The sequence below is a fragment of the Balaenoptera acutorostrata genome, chromosome 7 (genome assembly GCF_949987535.1).
Source record: "Balaenoptera acutorostrata chromosome 7, mBalAcu1.1, whole genome shotgun sequence".
NCBI lineage: Eukaryota > Metazoa > Chordata > Mammalia > Artiodactyla > Balaenopteridae > Balaenoptera > Balaenoptera acutorostrata.
In genome coordinates, this window is record NC_080070.1 from 52,819,684 (window position 1) to 52,841,702 (window position 22,019).

The window sequence follows — 22,019 nt, forward strand, 5'->3', positions numbered from 1 at the left end:
TAAAAATAACTTAATTTGGGAACATGACAAAATTTTAGTTACTTACACTTAGATGATTTTGATACAAAGCATTCAGAATATTTTCAATAACTTTTGAAAGGCTAAATATTAATGCTTAAAAAAATCAGTAAGCCAATAATTTTTTTCCTGATATACAATTTTAGAAATATCTCAAAGGCAAGCATACAAACAATATTAAGATCGCTAAAATGTGACAATTGGCTAACTTGACAATGGCATGCAGCTCAATGTTTTGGCAATGGAAAAAACCCAAAATGATTAAGTGTAATTAAGGTAAATTTAGCTGGCTGATAAGACAGAAAAACAGAGTAGCAGAGAATGTCCTGGAATGACATCATACCTGACGGACGTGTGACGGATGCGTCGCCATATTGGTGCAACTCTAAAAATACATTTTTCATGCATAAATAAAGCCAGACTTTAAACTGACAATAAATTAACAAAATACAGACAAACCACTGGCCCATTTTTACTTCACTCATTTGGTAAAGCAACTACTTCCCTAATTAATTGTCCATAGGCTATAACACCTGAAAATGATAGAAGCAAAAGAGGTGTTTGAGATGAGGCAGAGAAGAAGGATGGATATGCAAAGTTGTAAAAATACTTGGATACTCCTTACTTTTCAAGAAAGCTGCACTGAATTAATAGTAAGAGGATCCTGTCATCTAACCATGAATGTGTTTATTATTCTTATCTGTGGGACAGAATATATTTTGTAACAAAAGGCTCAGACTTTCTGAGTTAGTCCAAGTTTCAAATATTCATTTCCCTACTCTCATCAAATTGTTCTGGAAATGTCATTATTTGTCAAACAAACCACATCTCTCCAATATAAAAGATTTCTGGAAGAAGCAATTTTATTTTTTCATTAACCAAATTAGTTTTGGAACATTACTCTCAAGCTCAAAAACTCAGATTAAACTAGTTTTACTCTGAACTTTGAAAATTTGTCTGAAAAATCAATGAACCCAACCTTTGATCTAAACATTTTGTAATGACCTTTAAATCACAGAGTTTTGACTAGATTTAGTATAATTGTATTTTATTAAGTACATTTTAAAGTGTTTCATTAATAGGCTATGGATGTTAACTGTTCATTGGTTATTAAGAAGTTACTAAATACAACCTGCTAATATATTTTAATCTCATATTCTTATCTCTAACAGAACTGAATAACCAACAATCTAAAGTAGAAGGAAGAGAAAAAAGAAAGTACTGGCTTTTAAACACAGGAGGAGATGTTAACGTCACTCAGAGTAGAAATACAAATTAAAACTATATTATAATAACATTTCCTTCCTGTCACATTAGCAGGAATCCAAATATTTGATAACATTCTGTAGATAGGAAAATGCCTATTGGCCCATAGTCCTAACAGGTTGGTGGAAGAACTGGTTTAATCCCTTGGGAGGACAATGCAGCAAAGCTATCAAAATTATAAATGCAGGGCTTCCCTGGTGGCGCAGTGGTTAAGAGTCCACCTGCCGATGCAGGGGACATGGGTTCAAGCCCTGGTCTGGGAAGATCCCACATGCCGCGGAGCAACTAAGCCCGTGCGCCACAACTACTGAGCCTGCGCTCTAGAGCCCACGAGCCACAACTACGGAAGCCCGCGTGCCTAGAGCCCATGCTCCACAACAAGAGAAGCCACCGCAATGAGAAGCCCGCGCACCGCAATGAAGAGTAGCCCCCATTCGCCACAACTAGAGAAAGCCTGCGCACAGCAACGAAGACCCACCACAGCCAAAAATAAATAAATAAAATAAATTAAAAAAAAAAAATTATAAATGCAAAAAACCTCTGACCTAGTAATCCACCTCTGGGAATGTGTTCAACAGCAGTGTTACTCAGATATATGCAAAATGACTTACGTAGAAGACTATTAACTATTGAATATGTCTTAATCACAAAAGATTGGAAGCAATCTTAACTGTTTAACAATAGGGAGTGAGGACTAGACTGGTAGTAGATTAGAAGGGAGATTTCAGCTGAATACATATTCCTATTTCTTGACTTCTAGAACCATGGGAATGATTCACCTATTCAAAAATTAAATTCTTATGGTAATGAAAGTAGAGATAAAATGACTCCCACTTCTGACTAAGAGAAGTAACAAGGACCCACCCTCTAACCTGAAACAACTAAAATACTGGACAAAACATATGAAATGTTTGTCAAGACATCAGACAACAAAGACAGTGATCCCTAAAAACTGGAAATAAACAAGATGAACTATACAATTGCCCCAATTAACTGCACAGAAAAAGTTTCCAGGTTGTAACCCAGGAAGGGGGACTCTAGATAGAGCCTGGTGGTCTCCAAGTTGAGGAGATGAGCTGAGAGACAGGGAGATCAAGGGGGTTACAGTGCACAGAACAGAGTGACAGTGAGGAAAGGGTTACACAGAGAAAGGGCTCAAGAACTAGAGGACTCCCTCCAGCGTTCAGCTGAATACTCATCAGTGCACGTCATGAGTACGATCAGGTAAAGAATCAGCATTATGGAGAACAATATCAGGAGGTCATGCAGGGTCAGAAATAGTTCCTGTTATCACCAGTGTGAGTGGAAAAACCTCATAATTCATGAAGCATTCAGTATTCGGAAGAGTTCTGCCCTAGACTTAATCCTACTCTGGTTGCACCTAACAAAGCTTAAAAAGCACAATCTGAAAGGATCTAACTGCTCCCACATAATGTAACTATCCTAGAACAAAACCTGAGAATATTTCTAAGAATACAAAAATATCCAGCACTCAGCAAGGTAAAATTCATATCTGGCAGCCAATCAAAAATAACCAGACATGCAAATAAGCAGGAAAATACAACCTAAAATATGGAGAAAAATGAACCAATTAAGAGTGACCCGGTACAGCCACTATGGAGAACAGTATGGAGGTTCCTTAAAAAACTACAAATAGAACTACCATACGACCCAGCAATCCCACTACTGGGCAGATACCCTGAGAAAACCATAATTCAAAAAGTCATGTACCAAAATGTTCCTTGCATCTCTATTTACAATAGCCAGGACATGGAAGCAACCTAAGTGTCCATCATCGGATGAATGGATAAAGCAGATGTGGCACATATATACAATGGAATATTACTCAGCCATAAGAAGAAATGAAATGGAGGTATTTGTAGTGAGGTGGATGGAGTTAGAGTCTGTCATACAGAGTGAAGTAAGTCAGAAAGAGAAAAACTAATACAGTATGCCAACACATATATATGGAATCTAAGGGAAAAAAAAAAAAAGGTCATGAAGAACCTAGTGGCAAGACGGGAATAAAGACACAGACCTAGTAGAGAATGGACTTGAGGATATGGGGAGGGGGAAGGGTAAGATGTGACTAAGTGAGAGAGTGGCATGGACATATATACACTACCAAATGTAAAATAGCTAGCTAGTGGGAAGCAACCGCATAGCACAGGGAGATCAGCTCTGTGCTCTGTGACCACCTAGAGGGGTGGGATAGGGAGGGTGGGAGGGAGGGAGATGCAAGAGGGAAGAGATATGGGAACATATGTATATGTATAACTGATTCACTTTGTTATAAAGCAGAAACTAACACACCATTGTAAAGCAATTATACTCCAATAAAGATGTTAAAAAAAAAAAAAAAAGTGACCCGGAAATGACAAATGGGACTGATTTAGTAGGCAAGGACATTAAAATAGTTATTTTTAACTTTACATATTGTAGTCATATGTTCAAGAAGCTGGAGGAAGGATTCGGCATGTTAGGTAGAAACACGGCAGATATAAAAAGATTCCACTCAAATTTCTAGAGATGAAAACAAAAATATCTGAGATGAAGAGTACACTGGATATGATAAACAGATTAGACATTTTAGAAAAAAAAATAAATTTGAAGACAAAGCAATAGAAGCTGTCCGACATGAAAAAGTGGGAGAAAACAAGACTGAATAAATGAAAAGAGTATCAGTGAGCTATGGGACAACTCCAAGGAGCCTAGCATGTATAACTGGTGTCACCAAAGGACAGGAGTAACAGAGGAACAGAAAAGATATTCCAAGTAATAACAATCAAAAAATTTCCAAATCTAATGAAAGAGTCTTTTTAACAACGGAAGCTGGAAAAACTGGATACCTACATGCAAAAACAAAAACCCCAAACCAACGCTTTGATCCATATCTTATACCCTATATAAAAACGCAGTATAAATGGATCACAGAGCCAGATGTAGAGTATACAACTATAAAACTTTTAGAAGAAAACATAGGAAAAAATCTTTATAACCACGTGTTGTACAAAGATTTTTTCACACAGAAAAGCATGATCCATAAAAAAAAAAATGGACAAATTAGACTTCATCAAAATTAAGAACGTCTGTTCTTTGTATTACAGTGTTAAGAGAATGAAGACAAGCCCCTTCTCACTTGGAGAAAATCTTTGTAAATCATAATTTCGGTAAAGTATTTGTATCAAGACATAAAGAACTCCCAAAGCTAAATAATAAGGAAAAAAACAACTCAATAAAAAATGGATGAAACATTTGAAGACATCACCAAAGTAGTCATAAGCATGGCAAATAAGCACATGAAAAGATGCTCAATATTAGCAGTCATTAGGGAAATGTAAATTAAAATCATGATGAGACACCATGACACACCTATTAGAATGGCTAAAATTATAAAGACTGACCATACCAAATGCTGGTGAAGATGTACAGTAATTGCAACTTTCTTATAGTGCTGGTGGGAATGTAATTAGTACAACCACTTTTGAAAACAGTATGGCCATTTCTTTACAAGTTCAACATATACCTACCAAATGACCCAGTACTTCAACTCTTAGGTATTTACCTGAGGGACTTACATGTAAATGTCCATAGCATCTTTATTTATAATAGCCCCAAACTGGAAACAACAAAAATGTTCATTAGCCAGTTAATGGATAATCAAACTGTGGTACAGCCATGCAATGGAATACTACTTGTTAATAAAAAGGAATCAACTACTGATACACATAAAAACATGGATAAATCCCCAAATAATTATGCTGAGTGAAAGAAGTCAGATTAAAAAAAAAGCAAAATCAAAGGATTCATGTTGTATGAATCCATTTATATAAAAATATAGAAAATGTAAACTAATTTATAGTGACAGAAAGAAGAGCAGTACTTGCCTGGCATGAAGGTTGGGCTGGGGGTAAGGAGCAGGAGGGAAGGATTACAGTGGACCCAAGAAAACTTCTGGGGGTGATAGATATGTTCACTGTCTCAACTGTGTTGAGGGTTTCATGGGTACATAATAGATATGTCCACATTTATTAACTGTATGCTTTAAGTATATGCTATTTATACAAACTTTACCTCAAAGATACCTTTAAAAAGAAAAGCTAAAAATAGTCAAAGTACTGACAAAGTAAAATATTGCACAGGAGTATGCTGTGCCTATGCAAAGGATAATAATTAGCAGAAGAAGAAAAATCATCAAATGGATGAAAGGCTGGAGAAACATCTCCAATCATGACCTTTGTCATAAATCAGAAGGAGGCTGGTAATTCGTTTGGGAATGTGCTGGCTGAACATGGTACAAGTGCTGCGTACACACTCTCAGTCTCAAGCCATAGTTTCAGGTCCACCTGAGTTTACACATCAGAGTAAGTGACAAGGTAGTGAATGCAGTGATCAGAGTTGCTAAGAAGTTCTCTACAATAATAACAGATAATTAAGGGAGAATGTTATTTTTCTAAGGATTTTCAAAGTGTATGAACTCAGCCTATTCAAATGCACACTCACAAACAACATATTTTGAGATCAGCAAGGAAACTAGATTATATATTTGGTTTAAAAAGCTTTCAGGGGCAGTTCACACTTCTGTATGGTAAATAACCATACGTGGGCCACAAGTTTAAGCTTCTGTTAGTTAAAAAAAAAATTTTTTTTTAATTTATTAACCTGGCTGCTCTGAAGTCATACTACTAATAATTCTTAATTTACATTACACTTGAGTCATTAGTTCATGCAAGGCCTGCTTTTATTTTTTTATTTTGTTAGTTTTAACAATATAATAAAAGCCATGAGCTTGCCACTCAAAGCAGAGGCTAGAAACCTACATGGTCCTCCTGCCCACATTCCATTCCATCCCACCACCCTCGCTTCCCCAACAATGAAGGTAACCCTCATCCTGCATCTTGTGTCCACAAACTCCTTGCTTTCCTTTTGGTATAGTTTTATTAAACCTATATGTAATCTGTAAAAGTATATATATATCTAGTTATTTAAAACTTAAACTGACATGCTTGTTAACATGTTTCTAGCTGTACATATTGCTCTAAGAAATTACGTGTCTTAGTATATGTAAACATTCAACCCTAATAATGCTAAACCTTTTTCCTCCCAACGTGGTTATACCAATTTGCACTGCCACCAGCAATGTAGAAGAAATACTCTATATTCACAGTTACATTTTTTGCCAACTGAATGTTATAAAATGGTATCTCACATTGTGATTTTTAATATCTCTTCATATGTTTACTGACCATGTATCCCCTTTTACTTGATTTGTGTATGTAGAGTTTCATATATTATCCCTGTGAATAACCAGTTTCATTCATTGAATAGTCTTTCTCACTGAAAGACATATCATCTCCGTCAGATATCTAAAAAATATATGTGTGTAGGTCTCTTTCTGAACTCTCTCTTCCACTGTTCATTCTGTCTAGTCCTAAGCCAATAATATCACGTATCTTAATTCCTACACATTAATAATAAGCCCCTCTTCCTGCTTTTCTGCCTCAAAAGTGTCTTGGCTATGCATCTTATCAAATACCATGAAAAACCTTATTGAAATTTTCACTGGAATTTAACTGAATCTACAAGTCAATTTAAGGAAAACTGATATCTTCATAATATTGTCTTCCTGTCCATGAACATGATATATCTGTTTACTTAGATCTTACTAATTTTTTGTGCATGGAGGTCTCGAATATTTTTGTCAGATTTATTCCTAGACATAAATGTGACATTCTCTGACTCTATTGTAAATGTCCTAATTTCTAGATGTTTACTTATGGCATATAGAAATGCAACTGACTTTTGTATATTAATCTTATTTTCAAGTATCTTGCTAAATGATTTCTAATAATTTATAGTTAGGGGGGGTTTCAAATAAAAAATCTTACTATTTGAAAATAATATTTTATTTTCTCCTTTACAAGTCTTTTGCTTCCATAATTAATTTATTTTTGTCTTCATGCGCTTATGGAACTTTCCATAAAATATTGAACATAAGTGGCGCTAATGAACATCCTTCTCTAGTTCTGAATTTTTTTTAACGAAGCAATGACTTTATTAATCCTTGTTTTACAACTTTATGTTCTGGCTTCTTTGGCTTAATTAACTGCAAAATAAATAACTGTATAAACAATAATTTAAAAAGCAGCAGTGTCCAAGAGCCTCCAAATTTAAAATATTACAGGTTTCGATATTTCACTATATCCTAAACAAAATTTTTTAGGAGTCAAAATTCTTGAAGTTTCATTTTTTTTTTTTTTTAAAGAAGTGGTCAATTCCCTTTGCTTCACTGTTGGAAGCCTCATCAAAATTCTGAACAAGATCACCCTCCTCCCCAGTAGCAAGTGGAGCTTTTCCATCCAGCTTATGCCAGGATCTTGAAAACTTGCTGACACCAAGCTGGTCTAAGATTGGGGTGACCTTTCTGTCAAGGGCTTTGTCTCAGCATGGCTGGTAATGGTGAAAGTGTTTGCTGCCAGAGACCTCTGAGTGTTAGGACTGTTAAGGTGGATCATCACTCCCTGGTTTGCAAATATATTTACCTCTTTAAAAGTCAGAGACACTGTTTATTCCTAGTTTCTTTAAGGAGAACTGAAGATTTTTTATCATCTGTTATAACAGATATTTGTAATATCATCTGTTAATCTATATATCATCTGAGGGTGGTTCCTTTTTACCCTCACAATTATGCCTGAAGTTTGGCAAGTTTCTCTTGGTTTATGGTGGGTTTTTCTCATCTTAGGGTGGAAACTGGGCTTCACAGGGGCCTGGGGTTGGCACTCAAGTAGTCTCAGGCAGACCAGCTTAGACTCCAGTTCCTGATTTTAAAGAGAAATGCTTCTAACAGTCAACTATTGAGAATAATGTTTTAGGTTTTTTAATAAAAAAAATAAGGTTAAGGAGGTTCTTTCCTGTTCCTAATTTACTAATCTTTTAAAAAAAAATCATAAGTATTGAATTTTATCAAATTCTCTACTGATATTTTTCTCCTTTAACCTGTTAATGTGTTTGGTTACATATATGGATTTTCTAACATGAAACCATCCTAGCATACATGGGATAAATCCAACTTGGACATGTTATAGTATCTTTTTTATATATTGTTAAATTTCATTTGCTAATATATTACTGAGAATTCTTACATGTATATCCTTGAGTGAAATAAAACTGTAATTTCTTTTCATAACATTTTTTGCACCTGGGTCATAATGGCCTCAAAGAGAGAATTCCCATCAATTTGGCCTTAAATAAAGAAATGGAATTTTAAACAGCCTTTGGAAACCCAACATATATGTAAGTTGGAGAACTTCAGAATTAGCTGCAACTTCTAACCCATCCTGGTCTTCAAATTAAAAATATAGATTCTTAGGTCTCATGAAAGATTTTGGATTTTTAGTAAGCACCTCAAATGTTACTGATAAAGATGATCCACTGACCATGCTTTGAAAAACAGCACCCTGGTAATGCAGACCTCCTGGCTTCCATCTGCTCTCACGGCAATAAGAGAAAGAGTTAAGACAGGCCCAACAGGACTACATGGTGGAGCTTCCAGTGAGTGAAAGAGGGGCAGAGCTGGAAAGGCTGAAAGCCCTTGATTCCCATTAGTCTCTCTTAGTAAGAGGACCACAGTGTGCCCAGGACAGTCGTATTCCAGCATAATTGGTAATCATTCCCCCTCTCACTTTAAAAATGTCCCAGTTGGGCTGTGTTTTCTCTCTCCTGTTGGAAGGCTTCAGGTTAGAGTCTTCTTTTTTATGGTAAGATAGGTCTGAGACTGCCTCAGGCTTGGATGGAAGGCCTCTCCTTCCCCATTTCAATGCCCTCTCCCAGTTCTGAAGGCTACATAAAAAGCAGCGTTTGAGAAGGCACAGGACGGACAAAAATGTATGCCTAAGATAGGGCTAAATACCCTTGCATTTCACATCATTCAGACCATTCACCAGGTGCAGAATCTACAAAGGAATTTGGGCCAAAGCCCTAGCTACTAATATCACAAAAATTACTTTTTCCCATAAAAGTCCATCATAGCCATGGTGAGCTGGTAGGAATTCTGAAGTGTGAACCACAGGGGAAAAAAAAAATGTTTCTAACTATCACAACTAACATATAATTTAAAAATAAATACATAAATCTTAAGTTCTACCTTTCCAATCTACTCAGGTATCAACGGAGGAAAAAAGGTAGTCTGAGAGGTACTAGTTATTTAAAATGTCTAATTTCTAACACCAGTTCTTTCATGATTCTTTTCCTTGAAGACAAGGTCTCTACCCTTCATTTGAACCAAAGTTCACTATAAGCCTCTGTATTTTCAGAAATCCAATTTACATACTAAAATTCATGACTGACTATGCTTATCCTCCAAAGAATATAAAGCAGGTATTCAGCACACATTATTTCAAAGAATTGTATAGAAATATAAACTAGTATTTTAAATTATATTATCAATATTAAAATAAAATATACTGGCAGTATCTTATGTAAAAGACCTATAATTTTACTCACACATGAAACAATAAATTTATGGAATAAACCTGAATAATTAAAGGCATCTAAAACATTGATAGATATTTCCTATGTCCTCAGTACCTAGATTCAAAAACCCTCTCCCCAGTTCCAACATGCTTATTACCATAATTGTCAACTGCTCCTTTGCCATCACTTTATTACTTTTTCCTTCTTTACCATTTCTTTACAATCACACCACCACCGCCTCATCGCCACCATCACAACAATAGCAGCAGCTACTTGCTGAGCACTCAGGACGTGCCAGGTGCTGCTGTGAGAGCTTAATGTGAATTAACTCATTTGATCCTTCCAACAATCTTTTAAGAAAAGAAATATCCCAACTATATAGACGAGAAAACAAAGCACAGAGAGCATAATCTAGTAAGCGGTGGCACAGGTATCTGAACCAGAGCAGTCGTCACAGCCTTCCATTAGAGTTGCCTTTCACAAATCACCCCACACCTTCAAAAATCTGCTTCCTGACTACACGATCTCATCGCTCTCCTTTTTGAAATTCACTCAACATAGTGTGAGGTTAGATGATCACTGTCATTAAAACATTCCTCTGCTTAATAATCTATTTTACCTAAAAATTAGTTACAAAATGTAGATCAAATGCGTACAAATCAGGTGTTCAAGATTCTTTTCATTTTGGACCCATCCTCTCTCTCTGGCCTCATTCTCTATTTAGCCCATCCCAGGAACACTAAGCTAGAGGTGATCAGGAGTACATGCTTATTTTCTCACACAGCCTGGAACATAACAGGTGTCAAAAACGTTTGCTAGATTAATGACTAAAAGCCTTTATGGTTTTTCTCATACCTAGCTGTATGTTACTGAAATGCTAGGGTTCATGGTGTTCACAAAGAGATTTCTTTCCTAATTCCTTTTGAATAGTAAGATGATATTGTTTAAAAATCCAAAAATTCACCCATGACGAAATAAGGCACTTTAGAACAATTAAACCAGATAGTTTTTTCTCTTTTCTTCTCTTTAGCAAAAAAGTAGCAACTGGTGGCTCTACCCAACAGTGTGATTAAAGAAATAAAAGCATTCTTAATATTAGCAAGAATTTTATTACTAACCTGTTGAGGAATAATGGTATCTCTATAGCTTGGTAAAATTTTCAGGGTGACACTTCCACTAATATTTTTCAGTAATTCTTGTAATTCCTTTGGATTGTTTCCAACCTCATGGCCATTGACTTCTTTAATGATATCTCCCACATGAAGCAGACCCTGTCGATCTATCATCCCTCCATGAAGGATTCGGGCAATTACCAGATCATTATTTTCAACCCTAAATGTTACACCCTAAAAGAAATAAGGAATGGAATTATTGATTTTAGGTTGTTAGGAAGAAATCTTAAATAGTCATGAACATGTATGTATAAGAAAATAATTCCAAAAGTAGGTAAGTGAATCATTCCTACTTTTCCCATGTTCTCTCCTGACTCAATACTCTAATCTCATTAAACCACGTGCAACTGTGACAACATATACCAGGGGTCCGTGGCCTGTTAGGAACCGGGCCGCTCAGCAGGAGGTGAGTGGCGGGTGAGGGAGCAAAGTTTCATCTGCCGCTCTCCATCGCTCGCATTAGCGCCTGAACCATCCCCCCCAACCCCATGGAAACACTGTCTTCCACAAAACCAGTCCCTGGTGCCAAAAAGGGTGGGGACCGCTGACATATACCATGCCTTAAAAAAGGACTTCCATGGTAAGGGTAACTTTGAAAATGAAACATATCTTAGGTTGCATTCCACAGGATAAAAGGAAGCTTGAAGGAGCAAGAAAACGTATTTGTGCATTCTGATGGCCTTGTTCCTGGCTTTTCTCATTTTTCCACTTCACTGTTCTTCTAGTCAGAGCCCAGAAATAATCATGTCAGCAGGAAATTGTCAACTTCATTACTTATAGCGTCCTACCAATGTTTTCAATTTTTGTTAATTAATTTTTATTGGAGTATAGTATAGTCACTTCAATTTTTCATAACAACCTTCTTCTGTGTTTTGATAACTACAATTAGCAAGCAACCTGAGTTTACTTCTTCAAAGGGTATAGGAAAAAAATAGTTATCTTTTGAAATTTTTGCTACTCATCGGCAAACTTCTTCTCGCCTCTACTTCAGTTTAACTTTTAATTTTGGTTTAATTTTGCATGCTAAATCAAGTTGAGAGAGCAACAGCTGTGTATTTTACACACAGGCCAAAAAAGACTGATAAAACAAACATGAATAAAGTTTTCATAATGATACTAATTATGAAAGAGAGAAAAAATGAGATAGTGACTCAGCCACAAGTATGTCAGATTTCAGATTTAAGAGGGCACTGACTTATCCACTCACCAGTGGTTCCCCAGCTCTTTTGTGAATACCAAGAATACGAATGGCATCTACTGGTAATAACTGATTATTGATAGAAGAATTATTCATTTCTGGGCTTGATGGAGGTGACTCATAACACTTTGATGCCACAATATCATGGGCCTCCAAGAGTGACTAGAAGGATTCAAAACAGCCTGTGGTTATTAATTACAGATGGAATACAGATGGAATAAGTTATTAAAAATAACTTAGTTCATTATCCCAGTAGAGTACTAAAAATTTCACGAAAGGCACAATTATTAAATTCCCAAATATGAGTTAAATCAAGTATATACAGAATCTTTTTATGACATATAAGCATGTATCATTTTACTTATTATAAAACAATATTGTATTCCGTGTTTTAAAAGATCTGAAGAGACTGATAGAGTTTTGTGACTTTTTTTGAAAGCCTTATGTTTAATGGAAACTGAACCTAGATGTCCAAGTGTGATGCAATAGAGGCACTGAATTTCATTGCCACCACTGTCATCACCATCACTCAATATTTATCAATTCCTATTTATTAGTTATCATACAAATTCAAATGGCAAGGACTGTAAGTTTTATCCTAAGCCTGTTGTTAGCAACACCACATATTTTTCACATTTACAAAATGTCTGTTAAAAAGATATCCAGTGAATAAAAATTAGCATCTTATATCAGTGATAGGAAATTTCATATTACTAATAAAGGTATAAAACTTACATTTTTTGGGGGAAAAAAGAGCCAGTAATGGTCCTGAATATAATACACTTTTACCTTCTACATTTACTGTATATGTGCTATCTTCATGGATGACTTTGATCTAGCTTTCTAGGAATTTCTTATAACTTGGGGGGTTATATTTATTTTTCATTTATACTGTAATTGTGTATACTCAACTTAAACCTAAATTAAAAAAAGTTTTTTTAATGGTGGGAGTGCAAATTCAAACAAAAAAAAAAGATCAAAATAAAAGGGGGAAAATGTCAACAGGTTCAGAACAGAAGCAATCAGTATACGGGTTTAATTGGTAATTTTTGGTCATTTCATGAAAATAGTATAAGAGACTGAAGAAAAATATTCACAAATCCATATATAAGTATTATTCCTATAAATGCTGGAAGTTACTCAAATCACTAAACTGGGCTGCTTAGTTTTTACCGTATATACTCTTCTTAGGCAATATTATCTACTCCTGTGACTTGAACCACTGCTTATACATTGACAACTCCCTTGGTTCAGAACTCTCATGAGCTTCAGATTCATATACTAAAAATCTGCCCACAACTGGCCAAAGTCATGATAATTTGACAAATCAAAACAAAACAAAACTAAAGATTGTAGAGGATTGAAACATACTGAATTAATGAAAACTCCGTAAGTCCACAATGCTATTTAAAAAACAGGACCAAAAAAACCTCCTTTGTTACCATTTGAGATTGCTATTTTAAACAATTCTTTACTTTGAAAGTTGGTAAAGCAAAGAATCTAGCATTTCCCTAACTTTTCAGTAGGAAATACATTACAGGTTAACTAAACAGCTCAGTTGATGAGGAAAAGCTCTACTTTATATAAGAACACCAGCCAATAAATGTAGAATGAGAGAATTTGAAAAATGTCATTTTGCAACCTCTAATGAAAATATTGATTCAGGCAAGGATTACTAATTTATGTTTGTCAGTAGGTAAATGGTTGAAAGGAAACAGCATTTGTATAATGCTAGAATAATAACATACTAGATTACTTCCTAGTGGAAAGGCTTTCAAGGGTAGGATCAGGCTGTCATTGTCCTTAATCAAGGACTAATCTCAGCATCAAGAGTGATGGACCAACCAGGTATTATACGTTGTCTGATGCAGATTAATTTATGTTGTATCATCTTACTTAAGATGCATTCTAGTTCCAAATAATTAATTTGAATCATCTTTTAGGTAAAACTTCTGTTTATAAGAAATAGAAGGGATAACTAAACAACACAGCAGGAAAGCAACCAGATAAATCCAGGGAGCGGATTCTGTAGGACAATGGCCTGGTCTCTTCCATGGGTCAACATCATAATCAAGGGAGAAAGGGATGGTCCACCCAGATGCCACACATGGACCAAGGTTGAAAACTCATATGCACAAAGCAGTTATAAAGAATATTTTGGGGGAAATGGAGATATGTGAATATAGAATGTGTACTACATGAGACAGAGGTCCACTGAAATGAAAAAGTGGAAATCAACAACTGAAAAAAAGGGTAAGTTACAAAAAACGTGTGCAAAATGATCGCAATCAGTAAAGGAAAAAAATATGTATGTACATTTATGCCTAGAAAAAGTATGGAGGAATATGCACTATGGTAGTACAGTAGTGGATTGGGTAGTAAAAATGCAATGTCTTAATTTTTACTTGTTGCCATTTCATAATTTTATGTATTTATTAAACTTTATATAAATTTATGCATTAAATTTTATATACTTATATAAAAAATATAGTGTGCTTGAAAAGCTCTACCAGATGCTTCTAAGGTACTGCAAACTTAATATGGCCAGTTACCTTAACATTAACATGTCCAAAACAGTTCTCCTGGAGTGGATGCCATCAATTGTCTGTCAGAAATCCTGTCCTTATCAACTTCCCACATTTCTCTTCTGCAGCTGTTACATGTAACCACTCACTAAGCCCTATTGATTTTGCTGCTTAGAACTTGAAAATCCTCACATTTCCCACTATCTGTACCGCCGTCACAACTTCTTGCCTTGGTACAAAACCATCTGGCTCCACAATCTGACCTCTCCCTGTTTAATAACCACCACCACCCATCCACCCCCGCAATCCCGAGCCAAAGTTTCCCAATGTCCTCAGGATAAAGTCCAAATAACTTAGTATGCCTTATAAGGCCTCAACTAACTGGCCTCTTCACAAAGGTGTCTTTGACATGTGTTTGTATTTTTTGTACCTAAGATACAGATTTACGTAGGAACCATCTCACTATAAACGTACATAATTTTTGCAGTAACATTGTTAGAGAGTCACAGAAAGTCTCTGAGAAAAAGCAAAGGGGTGTTACCATTTGATTTTTAATGCTAAGATTTGCAATGGCAAGCAGGTGACACTTTATCCCAGGACCATTTATTGAACAGTCCATTCTTCCTCCACTAAAATGTAGTATCTCGGTCATAAATCAAGTTGCCATTTGTCTGTGGATGTATTTCTGGGGTTTCTATTTTTCTAATACTGCCCCAATACCACACTGTCTTAATTACAGGTTTATAAGAAGTCTCTCGACCTCCTTTTCTTCTGAAACTGATTCTTCTTTGGTAAACTGATTAACTCTTCACCTACATAGACAAATGTTTAAATTGCATTTATTTTTATTTTTTTTTACCTATGGAAAGTATGCTATGTCATAGTTTCTATCATCATACAGTTCTCTTTTGCTCCAAGGTCATCAACTGCACCCCAGTCTTAGAAGCAATACTGAAAATGTATACGGCTGGTCACAAGGAGGGCTGGGAAACAGTGGTAGTGAGGAAGAAAAATGCACTATCACAGGGAGAAAAACGTCCCCAGCATGTGGTGTGATGGTGAAGCAGGGCTGTTGTTGTTGTTGTTGTTGTTGTTTTTTAATTACACAAAGAAAAATCCATTCTGATGTATTTCTGTGACAGACCCTATACATCTGTATAGTATGTGTGTCTGTTTATGTAGTCCCAGCAGAACGGGATATTAAAATATCTAAGTTGGAATTTGCAAAATATGGCCCTAAATAATCTTTAAAAAAACATCATCTTAAACTGAAACTTAACTACTAAAGGAGAATATTTTGGGAATACAGGGGACTTGGAAAGAAGAGCAACAGGGAAAGTTTACCTGGAAGTGAGGCTCTTTGAGTATACCAACCAGTTCTGCCACATTTTCATCCACATTTATTAGAGGAGTGATATCTTCAAGAATTTCGTTGACTAATTCCAAGTTATTATCACTGACAGCTTCTAGTTTTGAATCCTCTAGCCTCTCGTGAGCCTGAAAAGACAATAGTATATTAAAATAATAACACACACTGTTTTGCTCCAGACCACGGTTTTCTTCTTGATTTGTTTCCTTTTTATAAAGAAAGTTTTAAAAGATATTACTTGAAGGTTTGATTCATTGCAACCAAATCTTTCAATGAGAGGTAATATATAGATTTCAGAGTAAATGTTATCATGCAATATAATAAATCTTGGCCTCTATTCCTACCCTAAAAGTAATGGAAAACTCATTTTTATAACTAAACCATGAAAAAACTGAATAGGCCAATTTAAAAAATGTATTATATTTCCTACCTGACAGAATTTCCTAATGACTTTCTAGTCTAGACTCAAACTCTAAATGATACCGTTTATGCTTTATTAAATGATTAAGCATAATAAAAATAAAAAATAGGAACGTAATCGTTATATGGATTGTCATTAAAAAATAATGAAAATCATTTTGAGAACCCCAAATGATAATCCTAAAGCTATCATTTTCCAGTTTTGAAAATTCAGCAGAAAAAGGCAATTCAGGAAAGGCAACTCTTGAACTGAGCCTTGAAGGACCATATGATCTCATTAGGGGAATGATCCCCTTATGTCTCCATATCTTAAGCTGATCTGTTTTTTTTAATCTCACAAACTTTTCCACAGAAAATGAACCATGAATCATACTGTCACAGGAAATACGTAGTCCTAATTATCCTTTAATAGTGGGAGTAAAGCAGAGTTTTAAATTCAAACTTAGAATGAACACTAAGCAGTCTCTATCTTTTAAGTGTTGTTTTTCTGATAAATGGTTGCTGTCTGATTTTGAAGACAGGTAGAGCATAACTATAAAGATTTAGTTTATAAATGAAAACATGCAAGATGACAAATCTCACACTTAACATTTTAAGATTCAGTTCTGTAAGTGACGAAAAATCCAAATTTCAAGCGGAAATAGTACCAAACTTTAACTTATCCCTATAATACTTTAGATGTTATTTCTACCATACGGAGTGGATCCTTCAGAGTTCTAACACATCTTCTAATTTTTTTTATTTTTAAATTATATTTTATTTAAACAAAAATATCATTTCACATGTATCAATGTAAAATTGTTAATGAGCTATCTAACAATCTTGGTTTTTGTATGTCATCTTCTAAATGATACATTTTCTAATCTTAAAAATGCATTTTTACATTTAAATATATTTTTCCAGGCAATTCACAAGGTTGAAATAAGTTTAAGTAGAAGAGAGGGGCTATACATTAGCAACATTTTAAAGAAACACCTCTGAAGAAGAAATTTTAAGTCATATGAAATAAACTGATACAGAAGAAATTATAACTGTTATGAAACAAAGAAAAATGTCAAAAGACCAAATGTAATTTAAACAGAGGAATGAGTTTCTACTAAATCTAGATAAGAAAAAAATTAGGAAGACTAGAGAATGCCACAAAGAGTGAGAATAGGTAAATCTATAATTTTCTTAAAGTATAATACAAGCTTAATAAAGACAGGATGATGAAGACATTCAGCATATATCACGGAATGATTATCACCACCATTGGGAAAAAAAGTAATGTACACAATTACTTAACTCTTACAAAACAAGCTAGAATTGCTAATTGCTTTAATACAAATATTCGTTGTTAATAAATCTAATGTAGCATCGTTAACGTTGCAAATACTTTTAATACTCTTATGGTAGCATGATAAATCTTAAAAAAAAGGAAGAAAAGAACTTTAACATTTATTGAGGGCTTTTGTTTTGTGCCCGGAACTATATTCTCAGCGCAGTATGAGATTGTGTGTGTGTACTCAGAAAATGTAGGTATGTTATTATCATCTTCACCTTATAGACACAGACACTGATGATGCAAAATGAGATACAGTGATTGCTTGAGTTCACACTACTGGTAAGTGGCTAAGTCAGGTAGTCCAACATCAAGGCTGGAGCTCTTACATACTAAAGCTTATTCGACTTTATCACTATACAGCCAGCTACTCTATCATCATCTTGCGGTTAATTATTTAATCTAAAACATTATGCATTACTCTCACTCATTTAAATGTGTGACAGATGCTCTCATTGACTGCTAGTTGAGTTGTTGCTTCTTAGCATGGCTCTTCCAGTCTAGATGTATTAAGTTATATTCTTATGGTTCAAGAATACCATCCACCCTTTCAACCTCCACCTGTTTGCTCAAAGAGCTATAAAGATCACCTGTTTCTCCAGGGAACAGATAATGACTGGCTTAAAATTTTCAGGAACTAAGCCAATATAGTTTCTACAATATCCTATGTTACTTTAGATACTGGTAGACTTTGATTAAATTCAAGTCTTTGGGAAAAGTAAAGGAACAGAAACGATCATTGACTTGAAAGCTCTAATACACTTCCCCTCCTTTCTATGTTCACCTACCTTATTGCTCCCAAATTTGGAGAGGACAGGAGGCAATGTGGAAAGACTGATGGCAAGAGAGAAAGAGGAAGTCAAGTGGAGGGCAGAATTATGCTATAAAAACAAATATACCTGAAGGTTTTTGCACATCAAAAACCTGGTACAGACTGGTTTTATGGTAGGAAAAAAAATCTCACTATACAATACATAAGTTCTCAGAGGAAGAAAAGTTTTTAAGTGAAACTGCAGCTATAATTATATTAATACGGAAAATTAATTTCTGAGATATAGCTGGGTTCAATCAAGATCAATTTTAGTTTTTCCAAGAAAGCAAATACAGGTCCATATTTGTTAATATGTAACTTTTTAAGTTCTAGGATAATGTGAAAGAAGTTGAGACCTTTATTCACTTTAAAGTCAGAATTTATTTAGTAGCTTTCAAGAGGCAAGTACCAACTTGAATTTAACTAACCAAACAAGCAAACAAAAAAGACAAAGGAAATACTGAAAACGGACCAGAGAAACAGATATGAATCACATGCTATTTGAATAAATGGGTCTTGCTTCCTTTAAGAAAAAGCATTATTAGAAAGCTAGCACAACTCAATAAAAATATATGTCACCTGCCACAAGTGCTTGGAAGAACATGCCATGACTGGCTTTGTAGACTTGGAGTTGATACAAATATAGCCTAAGCCCTCTTGTATGTCCAGTTCTGAGAATCCTATTCACCACTGCACTTTAGAAAAATGAACTGCAGAGAAGAAAAGTTCTTTCAAAACTTCTGGGTATTTTACCCAAGCACAGTCCATCTATGCTTGCAAACAAACAAACAAAAAATTTTAACAAAAGTTATGCACTATACGTGACAAATACCTGGTAATGATAATGGTATTGTGACTATGTGTAGTAACCTTATCTTTCTCCCTTAAAAACAAAAATATCATAAATTTTGTTTCTGTCTTCTTAGAACATGGCTAAGTATATTGTAGTTGCTCATTAAGTATTTCTCGAAAAAGCTAAGTAAATAGGAGATAAGATTGACTATGGTCTAGAGACATCCTCTTCTTTTATTCTAGAGACTTTTGAACAAAAAAGATAAAGACAAGTTCACAAATAACCAAAAAATAAGAATTTGAGCAGAAAGTGGAAATAGAGAGAATGGAGAATTCATTTTTTATTTTGCTTCTGCATATATAATATCAAAAAGGATGAGATCTGTTCTGTTGAAAAAAATGGATGAAATAAGTGTAACTAAATTAGAACTGAATTCTCCAATGAGTAAAGAACTTGTCATCTAGTTAACCAAAAAAAGTTCAAATTCTTAGATTAGATAAACAATATCTCAAGGCACTCAGGGAGCTGAGCCACTCTTAGAGATACCTGTAGAATTAGGAGACACAGATGTCAAAGAACTAAAAATGGGAATCTTATACTTTTTAAAAGGAGAAAGGGCTTTTTACAAAGCTTGGCTTTAATAGTATTCAGAGAAAATATAAAAGAATCTTTTTATAATCATTGAGTGGCAAAGACATAACTATGATGCCAAATCCGGAAGCTATAATTTAAACAAACAAAAACAGGCCCAATAAAATAAACTGCATTGAACATTTAAAATCGAACATTTAAAATTTCTTCTTGTCAGAAATCAGCAAAGTCAAAATACAAATGACAAACTAGGGTCAAAATACTTACGAATCATATTACAGACCAAAGGTTAACTTCTCTCTCTCTCTCTCTCTCTCTCTATATATATATACACACATACAGAGAGAGAGAGAGAGGATTCCTATAAAACAGTAAGAAAAAGATCAGCAACACATTAAGAAAAATGGGCAAAGAATATGAAAAATTCACAAAAATGGAAATTCAAATACTTCTTTTTTTTTTTTTTTTTTTTAATTTACTTTTTATTTTTGGCTGCTTTGGGCCTTCATTGCTGTGAGTGGGATTTCTCTAGTTGTGGCGAGTGGGGGCTACTCTTCATTGCGGTGCTCAGGCTTCTCATTGCAGTGGCTTCTTTTATTGTGGAGCACGGGCTCAAGGGGCGCGGGCTTCAGTAGTTGTGGCACGCAGGCTCAGTAGTTGTGGCTCGCGAGCTCTAGAGCACAGGCTCAGTAGTTGTGGCGCACGGGCTTTGTTGCTCCGCGGCATGTGGGATCTTCCCAGGCCAGGGCTCGAACCCATGTGCCCTGCACTGGCAGGCAGATTCTTAACCACTGCGCCACCAGGGAAGCCCTCAAATACTTCTTAAACATATGAAAAGATATACAACCTCCTTCATGATAAGAGAAGTGCAAACTAAAACTACACTGAAATACTTTTTTTAAAAATGAGATTGGCAAGTATAAAATTCTGGTAACATACCATGTTGGTGAGAATATGGCAGAAGACAGGCATTCTCGCACATTCTTTTCTGGTGGGAACACACTAGTGAGCAGTTTGACTATATCTACCAAAATTACAATGATTCTTTTAAGATTTATCTTAGAGATATACATACATATGCAAAATAACATGTAGCAAGACTGCATATTACAGCATGACTTGTAAGTGAAAATGTCACCTAAATATCTATCAGAAGTTTGACTAAAAAATTTTGTTATATTCATGCAATGGAATATTATACCACTTTTACAGAGAACGAAGGTTCTCTGTAGGTACTGATATGGAATCATATGCACAAAAAAGTCAAAATTTAGAACAGAAAGTATAAACCCACAGCTACTATTATATTTAGTAGTGAATAATATTATATTTAACACATGCTTTTCCCCTAAGATTGTGAACAAGATAAGGATGTCTGCCCTCTTCATTCTATTGAACATTTGTACTGAATCTTCTAGCCAGGACAATTAGTCAAGAAAAAAAACAAATAAGAATATAAAAAAGAATGTATATGTACAACTGAGTCTCTTTGCTGTACAGCAGAAATTAACACAAAATTGTAAATCAACTATATTTCAACTAAAATAAATAAAAAAGAACCAATGAAGAAAGTTTCAAAGAAAAAAAAAAGGAAAAAGAAATAAATAAAAGGCATTCAGATAGGAAAGAAGTGTAGAAAGAAGAAAACTCACCAACCTAGAATTATACCTATACAGTCAAATTATCCTTCAAGAGTGAAAGAGAAATAAAGACTTTTTGTCAGACAAACAAAAATTGAGGGAATTTGTTGCTAGTAGACCTGCCTTGAAAACAATGTTAGAAGAGGTTCTTCAGAGAGAGGACTATAGGTCCAAAACTGAGATCTCCATAAAGAAAAGAGCATTAGAGAAAAAATAAATGAAAGTAATAAAATCTTTTTAAAAATTCTTAATTAATCTAGTAGATTAACTCTTCAAAAATAACAGCAACAGTGTATTTGATGATTACAGCTTATGGGTAAATGAAATGACTGACAGCCATGCTATAACGGAGAGATTGGAAATATTCTGTTATGAGGTAGTTACTTCATGTAACTACTGTATTATTATACTACAGTGAAGTAA

General features: G+C 34.8%; 1 protein-coding gene and 1 pseudogene across 6 annotated transcripts in view; both read right to left on the reverse strand.

Annotated features, from left to right (window-relative positions):
* PALS2 (protein associated with LIN7 2, MAGUK p55 family member) overlaps positions 1 to 22,019 on the reverse strand; it is a 112,875-nt gene that overhangs the window by 23,008 nt on the left and 67,848 nt on the right. For 5 of the 6 annotated variants that reach the window (XM_007171495.2, XM_057550305.1, XM_057550308.1 and 2 more), the window contains 4 exons: positions 15,996 to 16,148; positions 12,136 to 12,288; positions 10,875 to 11,102; positions 362 to 403 (listed from right to left, as the gene is read on the reverse strand). In XM_007171495.2, the coding sequence (XP_007171557.1) occupies positions 362 to 403; positions 10,875 to 11,102; positions 12,136 to 12,288; positions 15,996 to 16,148 (576 nt within the window). The remainder of the gene's footprint in view (positions 1 to 361; positions 404 to 10,874; positions 11,103 to 12,135; positions 12,289 to 15,995; positions 16,149 to 22,019) is intronic. The other variant, XM_057550307.1, reaches the window with a different exon arrangement.
* LOC130708616 (transcription factor BTF3-like) lies at positions 7,528 to 9,940 on the reverse strand (annotated as a pseudogene).